Source organism: Stegastes partitus, unplaced genomic scaffold (assembly GCF_000690725.1).
Source record: "Stegastes partitus isolate 25-593 unplaced genomic scaffold, Stegastes_partitus-1.0.2 Scaffold698, whole genome shotgun sequence".
Taxonomy (NCBI): domain Eukaryota; kingdom Metazoa; phylum Chordata; class Actinopteri; family Pomacentridae; genus Stegastes; species Stegastes partitus.
Window position 1 is genome coordinate 345,093 of NW_007578429.1, and position 18,103 is coordinate 363,195.

Here is an 18,103-nt window from a genome sequence, read left to right on the forward strand (position 1 = left end):
GTTTGTTTGTTTGTTTGTTTACCTGCTGCGTTGTGCTCGTGGTAGCGGATGACGTCGGGGATGGAGCTGAAGGTGTATTTCTCGGCCAAGAAGAACTGTCCGGTGTCGGTGATCTTGATCTGGTAATGTCTGATGTCTCCGGTAGCGCTGGACGCCAAACACACATAGATCTGGATTATTTACTTCACATGAGGTTTAGTTATGTGAAGCTTTTATGTCGGTTTTATCTCCAAAGTTCGGCTCCAACTGGGTTCAACTTCAGCCAATCAGCACTCTGGAGAAGATTTAAAAACGTCATGTGGCGGGAATGTTTACGGTCTTTATCGGCGGGAATCACCTCAAGGTTTTGGTGTAGACGGAGACGGTGTAGACGCCCTTCTGACTGGACTCTCGCACCACGAAGCCGCCCTCTCTGTCCTGGAAAACAACAAGAAACATGAGCTAGATGCAGGAGGAAGGAATGAATCAGGGCAGACGGAAACAGACGAAACGCTTTACGACAATAATACAAGGAGAGTGTTAGTGTGAACGATAAATATGAAACAAATACTCAGTTTACTGTCAGATACGACGAAGAAAAGCATTTAAGAAGCTGCAGCAGACAAACATCAAAACAGTCCGTTGATGATTTCAGCTTCACTTAAAGTCAACAGTTTTTAGATCTTTACATCTTCAGAACAACTTCTACTGGAACCATCTCTGACTTAATTTCTAAAGCATAAATTATGGATAGTTACACAGATGTTTGTGAATTTTTAGGTGAATTCAAACACCGTCCCACTCGACCCGCTTTCAGTAGATTTGATTTTTTGTGCGTCGAAATTCGAGGCCGTTTGATCGACAACATCTCAGAAACTATTAAAGATAAAAAACAGAATTTTCCAGTTATTTCTCGTCATGTCGTTGATTCAGAATCTAAAACATCAGAGAAGTAGATCAGATAATCTCTGATTGTGGGCGAGTCTTAATGAAAAGTTCCAACAAACAAGTTGATGAAGCAGAAGTCAGCTGGTGATGTTTTCTGAAGCACAGGTCACAATAACACCAAACTAAACATGTGGAATACTTTAAAAATGACATTCTTGGTCACAAAAATGGAAAGAAAGTTGTTTTAGTTGAGCTTTTACAACTGATTGAGCAGGTGGTTTGAAAATGGTTCTAATCTACGTCAGTAATCCGGTACCGTAGAGTCTGAATCAACGACATGATGAGAAATAAAAGTGAACATTTTAGGTTTAATAGTTCCTGAGATGTTGTCGTTCAAACAGCCTCGATTTTTAACAGAAAAACAAATCTACTGGAACTGGGTTTAAGGGCGAGTTTTAAAATCCATTTTGAAGTCTTCCAATCTAAAAATCATCCATCGAAACAACCTCAAAATTCACTGTGAGACAAAAACCCTGCTGAAGGTGAGTTTAAAGAACATTATGTGTGGAAGCACTTGTTCTATTTAGCTGTACCTTTTTTAAACATCACTAATATATGATTAAAAAGTTCCAGACAAATCAGAGCCGGTGGAGCAGAAGGAACCTGAAGGTCTGAGATGAACGAACCCGTTTCTGTTCTCACCTCTTGTCTCAGCAGCTGCTCAGCTTCTGTCCTGGTGATGTTCTTGCAGTACCACCTCCACATAGAACCACACAAAGAGCACTTAGACATGACTAGATTTCACAATTCTGATGCTGCTAAGGTGAAAAATTAGGAAAAAACACTCACGAGTTGGCCTCGATCCGGTTTTTCTCCGTCACGTAGTTGCTGGGGATGAAGCCTTTGTTCCTGAAGACAATCGGACACTTTAGGACGTTGAGTCAAATCCAGTTTCCCTCAATAATGTTTAGACTTTAACTGCTTTAAGTGTGAACATGCTGCTCTGCTCTGAGACAGAACACTTTAAATCACACAAACTGAGTCTGAGAGAACAGAAAAACGTAAAAACACTGAACTTCCTGTGAACTTTGAAGCGACCTACCCGTGTTTGTCCTGCGCTCGCCACCACAGCTGGTCCTGCTTGTGGAGGATGACGTACTCCTCGCCCTGCAAACGCAACACGTCAAAGCCCCGACGAAGCAACACAACTCTGCCGTGTGTGTGTGTGTGTGTGTGTGTGTACCTGTCGCAGTGTGAGGTCGGTGTCCTCCTTGGCGGTGAAGTCGTACATGGCGACGACGCTCAGCAGCCCCTCGCCTTCGCTGTCTTCGCCCTCGGGAGGCGGCCGCGGCAGCTTCCTCCTCGACCTGTCCACCTGAGACGCACGGGGAAAAAAAACTCAACCCCAAGAACCTGCTGAACGCTATTTGTTTTTTTAAAAAAAAGGAAACAAAGTTGCACCACTCAGAAACTGTAAAAACACAAAGAATCATCAGATTGTCTGCTTTCCGACGGTGCATGAACTCATCACCAAAAACACTAAATGTCTTCGTAAAAAAAAAAATGCCACAAATCAACCGTTTGCAGCAACCATATTCTGTAAAAAACAAAAAATTCTGCGCTCCTCGACGCAACCATGAAGCTCAGAGTGACTTGGCTGCCACCAACAGTCATGCAGCGAAAATTCAGAGAGTTTTAAGCTGAACTGCAGGCAGTGTTCATGCAGAGCAGAGAGGACACAAGTATGGAAACAAATTAGGTTTGTAAATCAGTAAATTAACACAACAGACACAAAACGACCCTAACTACACACAAAACGACACATACTAGACAAAGAAAGAGACACAAAATGACAGAAAAACAAGACGAAACGACAGAAATGAGACACAAATGACCAAAAAAGTGACACAAATGAGACACAAAACAACGAAAAGCAAAACAAAACGGCACAAAACAGCAAACAAGACACAAAACGACAAAAAAAACAAGACACAAACGACCCGAATTAGACACAAAATGACATAAACGAGACAAAAAAAGACACAAAATGGCAAAAGACAAGACAAAGCGACAAAAACGAGACACAAAACAACGAAAAGCAAGACAAAATGACACAAAATGACAAACGAGACTCAAATGAGACACAAAACGACCCAAAACAGACACAGAATGGCAAAAAAACAAGACAAAACAACAAAAATGAGACACAAAATGTTTAAAAAAAATGATGCAAATGAGACGCAAATAGACACAAATTCACGAAAACCAAGACAAAATGACACAAAACGGCAAACGAGACTCAAAATGAGACTGAAAACAAAAAAAAAAAACAGACAGAAAATGACCCAAAATTTTAAGCTGAACTGCAGGCAGTGTTCACGCAGAGCAGGGAGGACACAAGGATGGAAATAAATGACACATGTAGGTAGTAAATCAGTGAATGAACACGTAGAGCCGCTGTGGACACTTGAAAGAACATTATACGTTCTCTCTGCTTCTGGTTCCCGTAGACAAAGATGTGACAGGAAACCATGTGGAGGGTCAACATGCAGGAACAAACAACACGAGGACACGCTGGAACACTCGTCCTACCCGGCAGGCGTGTCCGGGACGCCGTCGGCCTCGGAAACAGAGCGAAGAAGAGCCGCCTTCCAGATCCACCCGGGTGCTGAACTCCCTGAAATCAATCAGTCAGACTTTCTGTCAAAACACCAAACTGTTCTTGTTTTGTTTAAACGTCATACGAACTACGACTCTTCCCAAAAAATCAACCATCCACAGTGACTGTTGTCGTTGTCGCTGTACGCTTTGGAAACGTCAGATGCATGAATACGTTTTTTAGTCTCAGATGAAGGTCTGAGTTTTCCTCCAGCGCCACCAGGAGGCCTTTGGAGGTTCGTTAGCATTTGCAGCTCGATAGCATCACAGAAGTCAGGAAAGCTAGCGGACACAACAAATGCAACCTAAACCAGATGCACTGCACACAAATAGGACATAAAAAATCTGTGAAATAACAGCAGTTCTCCACAAAAACATCATGAAAAGTGTTTAAAGTGCTGTTTTTGCACTTTTTAAAAGACTTTACATGTCACTTTACGACTAGCAGCTGCTGCCTGGTCACATTTTAATGGATATTACTGGACGTGGTGGAAGATGTGCTGATAAATAGAAGTGAAAGATCCAAAATGTCTCCTTGGCTGAGACTCACTTACTTTTAAAAACGGACAGGGAGCACAAAATACAAGCAAAATACAAAAAAAATAACACCAGACTGATTCTTTTGAGCTGCATCTTTAAAATCGATGACATAAATTCTGCTTTGGTGATGTTTTGATATTAATTTCTGTACCTGGTCTGAACGGCGCAGCAGCAGCAGCAGAAGACCGAGTGGAAGGAGTGATCTGGAGGAAAAAACAAAGAGTCGAGTCAGTGCAACAGCAGGGGGCGCTGCAGAGCAGAGTTTAACCAGCCGACAGCATGTGAAGTGACGGGTTCAAAAGGTTCAAACCTTCCTGCAAAATGAAATGATTTCTGCTTTCTCGCCTCTTGTCCTTTGAAATATTTTAATTTAATAATAATTCTGAGGTTTGGATTGTTGGTTTAATAAAAGACGGACTGTGATGGAAACTGAGCGTCACTTTTATGAGTCAAACTATGAGCTGAACCCAAGGTGTCACATTGTACAGATAAAATAAAAATGAAACTATAACAGCTGCTCTGATTCCCAGAACCTGCCTGATTAGTCAGACTTTAAACTTTCTGATGGTCGCTTGGTTCCATCAGGAACAACAACCACATCGGATGTTTCGCCGAATTCCCTTCATTCTGGATGTCTCAATTAAAATAAAAAAGTAGCTGAAATACAAACCATCTGCACCAGATTCTACAAAATGAAACAAAACAAGAAACCCACGAGCTGCTCGACACAACTGACTCAGCAGTGACCAACAGTCACAAGACAAAAATCCAAAGAGTTTTCAGAACGTGTTTCCACAGAGCAGAGACGAGAAGAAAATAAAACCTCCTGGATCAATACAATAAATGCAGCAGTGGACAGAGGAGACAGCTGGTGGAGATGCATCCAGCTGATGGTGGAACATTTTTCTACAGATGATGAGCCAAAACGACACAAAATGAGATGCAAAATGACCCAATGAGACGCAAAACGACATACACTAGACAAACAGAGACACAAAATGGCGGAAAAACAAAATAAAACGACAAAAATGAGACACAAAATGACCAAAAAAAGGACACAAATGAGACACACATTTACGAAAANCGTCCTTTCTGCTGCTGCTGGGACGGTTTTATGTCCTTTATGTTGATCCATTGTGCAGAGATAACAGATCAGCTGCTGATCAGTGCGACAGAAAATCTTCATCACCTCATCATGACGAGAGCAGATGTTCTCCTGCAGCTTCTTGGAGGGCTCCACCAGCTTGTGTTTCTTTAATGGAGGTGCATCAAAGTGAGGTTGGAGGTGTTGTTCACAATAAGAGGCCACACAACCTAAACAGGACTTGATGGATTTCCTCTTCCTCCCAGTGCAGACATCACAGGACACATCTTCAGGTCCAGCATAGCAAGGATTAGCAGCAGCAGCAGCTTGGAGTTCAGTCCTCTTCAGCTCTGCCACCAATTCTGCCAACATGATGTTTTTCTCCAGGACAGGCCTCGGTGTGAAAGTCTTCCTGCACTGAGGGCAGCTGTAGATTGCCTTGCTGTCCTCTCCATCCCAGTGTGTTTTAATACAGCTCATGCAGTAGCTGTGTCCACAGGAAGTAGTCACTGGATGCTTCAGTAGATCCAGACAGACGGAACAAGAGAAGATGTCTCGGTCCAGCTTCACTCCTTCCTGGTCCATTTCACCTCGCAGCAGCAGCAACTGTGAGTTTATGTTTGCGACTGTCTTCAGGTCTGGCCGACACCTGTGTGAACAAAACAACAGGTTCAACGTTAAAAAATAGCTCCAACAAAACTAATTTTAACAAAATAAAATTGCAAAATAGAACAAAATTAATCAAAGCTACAAGCAGCGTTGAACGGGACCTCGCACTTCCACGAGTGTCGGATGTGGCGCACATCGAGGCGTATACCAGTGTTGTGAAAGAAATGCGCTCTGGGCAAAATGAGAACCACCGAACCGTAACTCTAACCACATTTGAAGTCAACATGGTCAACAAGCTAATAATAGCAAACAAAAATGTGAAACGTGTCCTTTCCCAGCAGGTGGCGCTGTGACTGTGAATGGATATTGGAACATGGGTTTCATCAGGGTAGGACTGTGATCAAGTGATCTGTGAAGTTTGAGGCAGACTGGAGCATGTACAGGGTCGTTACTTCCTTTTTAATGGCGAATCATCAAACTTCAGGCACCACCACTACCACACCTTAAACTTCACCATTAATCTCATAGTTTAATCATAGCAACTGGACCTGCTTGAGTTCCTTGAAGACCAAGAGGCTTCATCAGTTCTGACTGACTAGCCATTAACACCTGAGTTCTGGGTTCAACTGGGGGTTTGTTGCTCCTCCCCCTCGTTATGCGAGTCGTTTCATCATCAGGATCTTTTGTATGCACAGGCCAAATTTTAGATGTCATGGAGTTATGAGGAGACAGCTCTGGAAAATGATGAAAACTAACAAAAAATCTCACAAACAAATCAAAACGGTGGACTTCCTGTTGGGTGTAGGGTATCGCGCCCACTGACTTTTTTGTGCGCCCTGATGTGCTACACATGCCGACCAAATTTTGTAGATGTAGGTGTTTGCCCGTAGTAGCTGTTGCAAATATTGTAGGGGGTGCTGTGCAGCCATCTTGAGACACAACTTCACAGTTCCCATCCTGGAGAACAATGATGTCTTTTATTCAGAGCCCGAATAATTCCTCACATTCCAACACAGTCCTACGCATTTTCAGTGCTCAGGCCCTAATTAAAAGTCGACAGTATGAATGTAGAACAACGTAAACATCCACAAAATGCTTGGAGGTTTAATAAATGGCCATTCCTTTGTGAATTTTTTTCGGGAACGTTCCAAATTCTGCCTCCTACAACAACATGTGAGAGGTGAACAGTTTACCCCAATGCGCTTTTTATACATCGTTGGACTTTACGGAGACGAAAACTTATTCTGAACGACAACATAGCAGCGTGAAAGAAAACACACAAGCTACATTTATGGCCAACATAAAACTGCAAAGTCAAATAATAGAAAACGTTTCAGTTACGGTGGAATACGTTCAAACTCCCTCATGTGGTCACATGAAAGGAACTACCAGAAGAATTAAAATGTCTTTGATGATTCACCGTTAACGAACTTCGACATGCATTTCCTGTAATCAACAGGTTATTTCTGTTCGTAGCACATGGACGTCTTGTAGGAGAGTTTGAAAATCATACCTGAATTTTAAGTTTTATTTTAAAAAACTGATATTTCACAGATCACAGGCATTCTGCTTTTTGCACGAGGCTCCTTTGATTTACATGCATTCCTTTTACTACAATACCTAGAGAGCATCGTAGGCGCTCAGACGCCGTGGCGTGGCTTCAGTGGGGCGTGTCACATCGTTTAGCGTGAATTTGCATTACAACTGTGTGGCCCGACTATTGTCACCACATCAGGAAACGCCCAGGCCTCTGAGACGACGCCGAAACTGAGATTCAATTTGTAAAAGAATACATTGAGTAAGTATCCAGTTTAACCCCCACGCCTAAAAAGTACACAATTTACCAGAAACTGCAAAAACAGAAAGAACAGTCAGATTTTCAACTTTCTCATGGACCATGAAGCACTCATTGGTGATGTGCCAAGTTTAAAGGAAAACTCAACCAAAAATACGCTACGATATTTCATTTAAAATACTGTACATTGGCTTTAGGAACCAGTTTCTGCATTACTGGCTCATCTGTGACCAACAATCACAAGACCTTCAGCCAAACTTCAGGCTCAGTTCACACAAAGAGGCGTCCAGAGTGCGAACCAAAGTAAAAACCTAAGTAGTAACGTATACACCGTATGTAGAGCCACTACTTCAGTATATTTAAAATAATAAAATGAACAAGCCAAAATAACTGAAAGAAAATCACATTGCAAGTGGGGCTGTTGTTTCTGTGGAGGTTCACAACTAAAAAAAAAAACAGTAGTGCCACAGGCCTCTAGGGGCAGCAGCGAGCTGCTCACCTGAGAGGCAGACAAAAGGTGAGCGAGACAGGTCAGGCTAGTGGAGGGAAAATAGTTGGTCATCTCAAGAGACGGCGGACATTTTGTTTCCCCAAACGTTTGGGAGTTTTTAGCTTTTCAGTCACCGTGATTAAATGGTTTTTCCTCAACTGTCTCGCTCACCTGTGTCTGCCCCGAGAGGCCGGTGGTACTTCCGGTATGTGTCTATGCAGGTCATTTACCACCATACAAAGTCCATTTACTGGTGATTTGCATAAGTGTTCACACCTGGCACTCCACAGAGCTTAAAGGTCACACGGACACATAAAAACATAAAACAATAAAACAGGTGAGAGAAGTTAAACCGGGATCCGGGAAAAACTAAACAACACAGGAAGCCTCTGAATGAGCGTCTTTGGTGATAAAACTAATTTCTAAGCAAACACAGGAGGCATATTTTACATTTATTTAAATTATGAGGCATCTTTCAGCATCTCGTGGTTTTTGGTGATATATGGTCACCTTCAGGCTGCAACCAAACCAACACACACAAAAACAGGAATTAAAAACCAAACACCAACCTGTAGAGGACGATACTGAATCCACACGGTCCGTCCTGTGTGAGCGGAACCACCGCAGGAAGACACGAACCGCGGGGGAATCCAAAAGTTGATCCGTCAAAATAAAATAATAATAATTAGAAAAAAAAAACCCGTCGAAACAACAAAAAGTTTTACGACAGCAGTAAACTGTGCTAAGCGGGACCACAAATGAGTAGATTTAGAGAAGAAAACGACAAAATAAATTTTTAAAAGCTGCAATAACAGCGTCTCAGGTGAGAAGCTGCGCAGTGAATGAAAGTCTGTCAGATCAGGAAGGACACAAGAACAGGACCGCGACAAACAATCAGGACGAAACCACGCGCTGTGTAGGGGTGGTCGTCGTCCTCCCAAGTCCTGTACTACCGAGCTACACTTTCTAAAATACGGTAGAAAATGTGTTTAGTGTTTAATCTTGAGTCTCTTTGTTATTTTCAGTTTCTTTTCGCTTTATTTTTTATTTTTGAATCGTTAAGAAAAACTTAACTGCGTGACATCCTCCACCTCCCCCCCTGTCCAGAGTTGGTGGCGTCCAGGAAGCAGAAAATCACAACCAACCACATAAACAGAAACTTTCCTCTTATTGTGGTTTGCATCCTGAAACTCTTTCACATTTGTTCTGGTCTTGTGAATTCACATATAAACTCTGGAAAGACATGAACTCATTCATAGTTGATAATATTTTCTCTGATTTTTTCCCCCCTGAACCACAAAAATATCATTTTTGGTTATTTTAGTGACGATGGGAAGAAGGATGATGCTTTCTTTCTGGTGGATCTAATCCTACTTGTTGCTAAATTTCATGTCCACAAATGCAAATTCACGAATAAAAAAAACACTTTTTTTGGTGCTAAAGACCAAAAAACCATCTCCTGTATAAATAACAAAAAAGCTGTTAAAACTGTCGATGTGTCGACTACGTTTATTTATTTGAGTAACTGCCTTGTGTTTGTTTATTTTTTTTATTTTAATTTTTTTGCTGTGTTCATGTTTTTTTTCCTTCTTTCATCATTTGCTCTTGTTTGTATGTCAACGGACTTTCAAGATGTCTTTTATTGTTGGTCAGTTTGAATAAAGTTGGGGAAAAAAAGGTACGCTGACCACACCGTTACGTTGTTTGTAAAGTCCCGCGAGAGTGACGGACGGGAGGTGCATGACGGCAGGAGGTTGAAGATAGAGAATAAAAAACCAGTGCTGAGCAAAAATAAATAAATAAATAAACAGAAACTAAAAAAACCACTGGATTTAAGTAATTTTATTGTGTTTTTGTTGTGTTATGTCAATATGAGCGGTATAGTCTACGGGTTGTTACGGAGGCTAGCACTGGTACAATTAACATCTATAACAATATATCACTGTGACAATAAAGAATTATTCTATTTACATATGTCAGAATCAGAATGTCTTTATTGTCATTGTATGAGAACAACGGAATTAAAAGTGCCATCCTTAAGTGCATATTAAATAAATAAAATAAAAACAAAAAGATAAAATATGTCACTTTAATGTACCTTCACAACATTTTTAGGTGATTTAAATACAGACGTACGTAAACACAGAGTGACATAATGAATTACTGTCTGTAAAAAATACAGATTTTTGATGTGGACGTTATTTACAGTTTTGGCCTGTTTTTGGTTTTTAGAATTTACATGTAAACAAATACTTTTTTTCTGCGATTTCACGAGTTATTATCTGTCATTTAACTAACAGCTAGCTGACAGTCAACCAGGTTATTCACTTTCTAAAATGCCTCAACTACGAGCAAAACTCCCCAAATGTTCCTCTGTTAGCTGTAAGAGTGAACAGAAGAGTCTCCATGCACTCCCAACATCTGAGGAACTGAAGATCCAGAGGGTAACTTTTATTGTTGAAGAAAGAAGTCATCAGTGTTAGCCTTTTGTGCAACTGATATGTTATCAGCTGTGTGAAATGTGTACTTTATACTTGGTTGTTTGTTGATTTTGGGATCTGAAACATCTTTGGAATGGCCACAAGAGACGTTCCTGACGGGTTTAAGTCAGTGGTTTGCTTCTTCAGATGTGTATTCAGCTCCTCAGACTTTCCCACCGTAGTGTTTGTGTCTGAGTCTAATGAGTGGATCAAATAGTCTGGATCTAAACTGAATGCATCAATCACAATCACTCACAAGAAGAGGCCACACCACTTAGAAAAAGTTATCAACACAACTTTCTACTTCACAAAAACTCATGATTTAAGTTGCTGTTTGTATGTTTTGTATATTTTTGACCCAGAAGATCCAGTGATGCTCCAGACCTCCAATAAATCTGTACAGGAACCCAAATGCAGCGTTGTTTTCTGTGACAAAGACACGTTTGTTCGTCTTTTAAAGATTCTAGCAAAGAAAATTCAGTTACACGAGTCCACAAGTGTCGCTACGTTGGAGGTTGTTTTCTGTAGTTTAGAGGATTTTGAAAACAGTACTGGAGGTGAAACCAACATAAAATACGCAGGCAGGACCAAACCGAAACTCAAAGTCTACATTTAGTGAGTCAGACTAGTTCAAATACAGCAAACAATGTGACTCTGACAGCTGTTAAACACGTTATATTAATGTCTTTCTGCTTTTAGGTGGGACTGAAACTCATCTGGCATTAATACAACTACTACAGTTCTGTTTACTGCCAGAAGGGGGAGACAAAAGCTACACTTTAAAACATCACTTAAATTAAACAAAAGAAATAGATTTTATTAAAAAATATTTATTTACAGTGACAAAATACAGCTTGTGTACATTCATAGTATCAGGATAGAACAGTCTGAAGCTCAGCAATATATTAATATGTGTGTGTGTGTGTGTGTGTGTGTGTGTCAATCTGGATTTTCTGCCAGTTTTCTGATTTGCTCCAGGAGCTCAGAGAACGTCGGCCGGCCCAGAGGCTTCTACACCAAACAAGAAGAAGGAGAAGAAGATGGTTAACAAAAGGTGTCACGATCCAACACATACCAGGAGCATTTAAAGCAACCTTCACTGAAACTAGACCTGCTTCAGCTACGCAGGGAAAACCTTAAATCAGAAGCTTGACTGAATTATCACAAGTGGTATTTGTGGAGCTTTTAAGAGAGTGAGTTATCCTTTTGTTTGTTTCTTTGTTTACTAGTGCCCTGACTGTTCTCTAATCGAGTGCGACTGACTGTGAGAGCGGTTCGGTACCTCGTGCCAGCAGCGGTACATGATGGCGTAGAGCGACTGGGAGGCTCGATGCGGCCGGTACAGCCGGACGCCCCTGGTGATGTCGTTGACCACCTCCAGGTTGGATCGGTTCTCAAACGGAGTCCGACCCTCCGAGTAGATCTCCCACATCACCACGCCTGCACACAGACACGCACCGTTAACACGACTTTCAGGTCACGGATTCACTTTGATTTCAGCAGGAAAAAATACCAACTGTGATGAATAACTGAAGCACATTTATCCCTCTGAACCCCCAAAACCTGCCAGCAGGTGAGAAAGACTCATTATCTTTAAGAAATAAATCCAGAGTCACTTTTTTCCAGTATTGGCAACACCTGTGGGGACTTATTCCATTTCTTGAAAATAAATCATTGATTTTTATGACTTCAAGCACAAGGACACGACTTGGCTTCGTGTTTTTGATGTTTATTGGTGCAGTCTGAGAACTCTATGATCTCGTCTTGTGTCGGCGGTGAAGCCAGTCGGTTCCTCACCGAAGGACCAGACGTCGGACTTGCTGCTGTATTTGCTGTAGTGGAGAACTTCCGGAGGAGACCACTTCACTGGGAACTTGGCGCCGTTGGAACTGGTGTACTGGTTGTCCAGAACGTATCTGGAAACAGGGACGCAGAGTAAAAACCTCGCTCAACGTTTTAGGAAAGCTATTTGGCAGAAAGTTTGCATGAGGTGACTGATGTTACTTTAGCAATGTGACATTAAATACAAGCGTTTAGCCAGCAGGCAGTTAGCTTAGCTTAGCATACAGACTGGAAACACCTAGCCTGGCGTTGTCTGACAACAAAATCCACTTATCAGCACTTTTATAGCTCACTACTTAACACATTTATTTCCTCTATTCACCATTTGACGGGAGGTTATATGTCTGAATATTTCTTGAGCTGATTTAGAGCCAAAAATAGTCCAGTTGACTCTTTTACACTTTTATCTCAGCAAGTTATATGTATCATGTCAATTAGATAGCTTCAGAGAGGAGTTCTCTGACTTTTCCCAGTCTGTTTCTAGTTTTTATGCTAAGCTAAGCTAACAAGCTGCTCATTCTGGCTTCAAATGTAGCATATAGCTGATTTCCTCAACCACGGAAATGCAGAGTAAAGTATACATCTATATGTCAGCCATACCTGGTCATTCCAAAGTCGCTGACCTTCACCACGTTGTGTTCACTGACCAGACAGTTCCTGGCAGCCTGCGGAGCAGAAAAACATCCAGAAGACAAACATCAAACTGAAGCATTTTTCCCACTAAGTTGTGTGACAACGAACACAATTAAAACATATTCATCAAGTACTGTAATTATCTTGATCTATGTAAGTTTGAACATCTGAAATAAAGGTGCTGAACTACATCAAACCGCACGAATTCCACAAGTCAAAGAGGCTAATGCTAAGCTAGGCTAGTTAGCGCTCTAGTCAGACTACTGTACCTGGTGCTACTTTTTTGTTTTGATCAAGCAATTATGTACAGTATGTAGTTAAATAAATTAGACTCTAAACGTTTAAGTTTCGAAACAGGAAGAGGGAGCTATATTAGCTTTAGCTAAGGCTAACGGCTAGCCTGGCTGAGTCAGTGCAGTTTGGTTTTAGCATCTCCATTTCTTGGGGAAAAAAGTTAAATAGTTAAATAGTATAATAATTAAAAGTCCATTTTTAATACATTGATACATCTAATCTGCATCATGATTTTACACATGAAACAGAATCACTTCATAAAATATTGCATAGATATATAAAATAGTTAAAGTAAAGGTTCAAATAGCTGCACCATGACCACGTATTTGTAATTACTTTACTATATATACATTAAAAGGGGCTTTCTGGGGCTTTAGTGCCGCCCTTGTTTGAAAAATTGGCTCTTTTTTCCATTTTCAAGGCCAATAATTGAAACTTGGACGTCTGCTGGAGACATTCGATCATTTCAATCTGCTCAAATCAATGTAGTCTCTGCCTTCGCTAAACTTCTGGAGATAATGAAAGCTTCAAGTGGTTTCCTGGGTCAGACAGAATCTTCCAGGAGTGAAAAAAAAAAAGAAATTGGCAAAATTCATTCAGTGCAGAACTTTGCTTCCGGCTCCAACGACCACATTAACGTAGGCTGAGCAGAATCTGAGGCGCTGCAGCGACACGTTTCCAAAAATCTGCCAGAGCCTCTCGGCGTTTCCGTGGCGACTCACCAGGTCTCGGTGGAGGAAGCTGTGGGCCTCCAGGTACTCCATCCCCTCGCACACGTCCTGGCACATGGACAGCAGCCACGCCTCCCTCAGAGCGCCGCCCTTCTGCCGCAGGAAGTTGAGCAGGCAGCCGTTCTCCATGAACTCGGCCACGATCAGCAGGGGGCGCTGCTGCAGGCAGACGCCGTACAGCTGCACCAGCTTGGGGTGGCAGAGCTTCCTGAGAGAGAAGACAAGGAGTTAGAGCGAGCTGCTGCTTCTCCTCCCTGGTCCTCGTCGCGTCCTCCCGTCCTCACATCATGACTTTGGCCTCCTCGATGAAGTCCTCCTCGTACATGGCTCCCTCCCTGATGGCCTTGATGGCCACCTTGTGCTGAGCCCTCCACTTCCCGAGCCTCACCAGGCCGAACTGGCCGCTGCCCAGCTCCTTCATGACGGTCAGCTCGCTGGGGTTGATCTCCCACTTCTCTGCAGGAAGGAAGAAGCAGAGGCATCGATTTGGTCACTTTCCTTAAAGGTCCCACATTGAGCCACGTTTCAGCAAATTATCGACACTCTCAGAGATGCAAGTTTCAAGTTTCAGCTCAAAACATCACGATAATAACAATAATTAAAGTAAAATCTGTGATAATGTGGCAGCAAAGGTGCCAGAAAACATCGGAAAACTGTAATATTAAAAAAAACTGTAAAATAAATAAATAAATCTGTAAAACAGTGATGCTTCCAGCTGATTTAAATCTAATAAAACAGGGTGACTTTAAAGTCTGTTTGTTGTGAAGAGAATTAATCACAACTCGTAAAAATACAGAATTTTATTGTGGAAATTATTTACATTTCTTTTTATTAAATCCAAATTTTGGCGTGTTTTTACTCGATATTATCTGTAATTTAATAAAATGTGGAAGTTAAACACTTACCAGTTTACAGTCTTTTAAATACTTAATTTTTCTGTCAAATGACGACAAATTAATGTGAAATAATTATTACAACAAAATGTCGACAAAAAAACTGGTGAAAATGTGGCAGCAAGAGAAAAAAAATCATGTTAAAAACAAATCGCAGAATACCGTAACGCTTAAAAACTGTAAAAAAAAATAAAATAAATTAAATTAAAAAAAAGGAGGAAAAAAAGAAAATTATGACAAATAATATCTGTAAAATTATTGTATTTTATATGATTAATAAACTAAAACTGTGTAATGTTTACAGTCATAACAAAGTACTAAACACGTTTACCACTTTTCAGTCCTGATTAAATATAATCTGTCTTTCAAATAACAGCGATTTATAAACAAGGTTATTTTGGGCTGATTTTAGTGAGAATCTGGCAGCAAAGGTGCCACAAAAAACACATTAAAACACAAAATATGGAAAATAAAATGCGGGTGTTGATTGAGGACAAAACCTGAACTGAAAAAGGAAAAATTTGAATTAAAAAAAAAAAAAAAAACAGCTTTAAAAAAAGTTCCACTGAAAGAATAAAACAAATATTAATTTTTTGTCACCATGTTGAGATAGATTTTTGTGTTCTGATGCACTTCTCAGTGTCTTATCTTCATGTCGGTGTTTTACAGCCACATTTCTGTTTCTTCGTTCACAGAGGATGCAGATGTTTTTACAGAACGTGTTCAGAGCGATTTACTTTTTCTTGATGATTTTTTAAAACAGAGACTCGTAGAACAAAGTGATTCCAATAAAAGCAAAACTTTGGGCTCAGAGTTGGACGACGAGTCGTTCAAGGACAGTCGGAAAACAAGAGATCCACTGATTCCTTCAGTTTTTACAGTTTCTGGCTCTGATAAATGGTGTAAATTATGAAAGACAACAAGTATGTTTTGGTTAAAAGAGCGTCTGAATCGTTCCCCTACCGAAGCTGAATCCTGCGGTGGCCGGGACACACCGACCCATCGGTCCCACGGCGTAGCGAAGCCTCGTCACCAAACCTACCGACACCAAGAAACGGAGCGTCAGACGCTGCTGTGGCCTCTGTGCACAGGATTTATTTGTTTGTTTGTTTGTTTGTTTACCTGCTGCGTTGTGCTCGTGGTAGCGGATGACGTCGGGGATGGAGCCGAAGGTGTATTTCTCGGCCAAGAAGAACTGTCCGGTGTCGGTGATCTTGATCTGGTAATGTCTGATGTCTCCGGTAGCGCTGGACGCCAAACACACATAGATCTGGATTATTTACTTCACATGAGGTTTAGTTATGTGAAGCTTTTATGTCGGTTTTATCTCCAAAGTTCGGCTCCAACTGGGTTCAACTTCAGCCAATCAGCACTCTGGAGAAGATTTAAAAACGTCATGTGGCGGGAATGTTTACGGTCTTTATCGGCGGGAATCACCTCAAGGTTTTGGTGTAGACGGAGACGGTGTAGACGCCCTTCTGACTGGACTCTCGCACCACGAAGCCGCCCTCTCTGTCCTGGAAAACAACAAGAAACATGAGCTAGATGCAGGAGGAAGGAATGAATCAGGGCACACGGAAACAGACGAAACGCTTTACGACAATAATACAAGGAGAGTGTTAGTGTGAACGATAAATATGAAACAAATACTCAGTTTACTGTCAGATACGACGAAGAAAAGCATTTAAGAAGCTGCAGCAGACAAACATCAAAACAGTCCGTTGATGATTTCAGCTTCACTTAAAGTCAACAGTTTTTAGATCTTTACATCTTCAGAACAACTTCTACTGGAACCATCTCTGACTTAATTTCTAAAGCATAAATTATGGATAGTTACACAGATGTTTGTGAATTTTTAGGTGAATTCAAACACCGTCCCACTCGACCCGCTTTCAGTAGATTTGATTTTTTGTGCGTCGAAATTCGAGGCCGTTTGATCGACAACATCTCAGAAACTATTAAAGATAAAAAACAGAATTTTCCAGTTATTTCTCGTCATGTCGTTGATTCAGAATCTAAAACATCAGAGAAGTAGATCAGATAATCTCTGATTGTGGGCGAGTCTTAATGAAAAGTTCCAACAAACAAGTTGATGAAGCAGAAGTCAGCTGGTGATGTTTTCTGAAGCACAGGTCACAATAACACCAAACTAAACATGTGGAATACTTTAAAAATGACATTCTTGGTCACAAAAATGGAAAGAAAGTTGTTTTAGTTGAGCTTTTACAACTGATTGAGCAGGTGGTTTGAAAATGGTTCTAATCTACGTCAGTAATCCGGTACCGTAGAGTCTGAATCAACGACATGATGAGAAATAAAAGTGAACATTTTAGGTTTAATAGTTCCTGAGATGTTGTCGTTCAAACAGCCTCGATTTTTAACAGAAAAACAAATCTACTGGAACTGGGTTTAAGGGCGAGTTTTAAAATCCATTTTGAAGTCTTCCAATCTAAAAATCATCCATCGAAACAACCTCAAAATTCACTGTGAGACAAAAACCCTGCTGAAGGTGAGTTTAAAGAACATTATGTGTGGAAGCACTTGTTCTATTTAGCTGTACCTTTTTTAAACATCACTAATATATGATTAAAAAGTTCCAGACAAATCAGAGCCGGTGGAGCAGAAGGAACCTGAAGGTCTGAGATGAACGAACCCGTTTCTGTTCTCACCTCTTGTCTCAGCAGCTGCTCAGCTTCTGTCCTGGTGATGTTCTTGCAGTACCACCTCCACATAGAACCACACAAAGAGCACTTAGACATGACTAGATTTCACAATTCTGATGCTGCTAAGGTGAAAAATTAGGAAAAAACACTCACGAGTTGGCCTCGATCCGGTTTTTCTCCGTCACGTAGTTGCTGGGGATGAAGCCTTTGTTCCTGAAGACAATCGGACACTTTAGGAGGTTTCGTTGAGTCAAATCCAGTTTCCCTCAATAATGTTTAGACTTTAACTGCTTTAAGTGTGAACATGCTGCTCTGCTCTGAGACAGAACACTTTAAATCACACAAACTGAGTCTGAGAGAACAGAAAAACGTAAAAACACTGAACTTCCTGTGAACTTTGAAGCGACCTACCCGTGTTTGTCCTGCGCTCGCCACCACAGCTGGTCCTGCTTGTGGAGGATGACGTACTCCTCGCCCTGCAAACGCAACACGTCAAAGCCCCGACGAAGCAACACAACTCTGCC

General features: G+C 41.2%; 2 protein-coding genes across 2 annotated transcripts in view; both read right to left on the reverse strand.

Moving 5' to 3' along the window:
* LOC103363896 (uncharacterized) overlaps window positions 1-8,786 on the reverse strand; it is a 12,702-nt gene extending 3,916 nt beyond the window's left edge. The window contains exons 1-10 of the mRNA XM_008290848.1: window positions 8,613-8,786; window positions 5,125-5,798; window positions 4,217-4,268; window positions 3,460-3,544; window positions 2,111-2,242; window positions 1,970-2,034; window positions 1,717-1,776; window positions 1,570-1,624; window positions 338-417; window positions 23-147 (exon numbers count right to left, since the gene is read on the reverse strand). Of these exons, the coding sequence (XP_008289070.1) occupies window positions 23-147; window positions 338-417; window positions 1,570-1,624; window positions 1,717-1,776; window positions 1,970-2,034; window positions 2,111-2,242; window positions 3,460-3,544; window positions 4,217-4,268; window positions 5,125-5,734 (1,264 nt within the window). The 5' untranslated portion in view covers window positions 5,735-5,798; window positions 8,613-8,786. The remainder of the gene's footprint in view (window positions 1-22; window positions 148-337; window positions 418-1,569; window positions 1,625-1,716; window positions 1,777-1,969; window positions 2,035-2,110; window positions 2,243-3,459; window positions 3,545-4,216; window positions 4,269-5,124; window positions 5,799-8,612) is intronic.
* Window positions 8,787-11,333: 2,547 nt separating this feature from the next.
* The window catches only part of LOC103363897 (tyrosine-protein kinase Tec-like), an 11,339-nt gene continuing 4,569 nt past the window's right edge, over window positions 11,334-18,103 (reverse strand). Inside the window, exons 2-13 of the mRNA XM_008290849.1 lie at window positions 17,991-18,098; window positions 17,733-17,792; window positions 17,586-17,640; window positions 16,354-16,433; window positions 16,039-16,163; window positions 15,880-15,954; window positions 14,308-14,479; window positions 14,015-14,231; window positions 12,966-13,030; window positions 12,321-12,439; window positions 11,806-11,963; window positions 11,334-11,534 (exon numbers count right to left, since the gene is read on the reverse strand). Of these exons, the coding sequence (XP_008289071.1) occupies window positions 11,463-11,534; window positions 11,806-11,963; window positions 12,321-12,439; window positions 12,966-13,030; window positions 14,015-14,231; window positions 14,308-14,479; window positions 15,880-15,954; window positions 16,039-16,163; window positions 16,354-16,433; window positions 17,586-17,640; window positions 17,733-17,792; window positions 17,991-18,098 (1,306 nt within the window). The 3' untranslated portion in view covers window positions 11,334-11,462. The remainder of the gene's footprint in view (window positions 11,535-11,805; window positions 11,964-12,320; window positions 12,440-12,965; window positions 13,031-14,014; window positions 14,232-14,307; window positions 14,480-15,879; window positions 15,955-16,038; window positions 16,164-16,353; window positions 16,434-17,585; window positions 17,641-17,732; window positions 17,793-17,990; window positions 18,099-18,103) is intronic.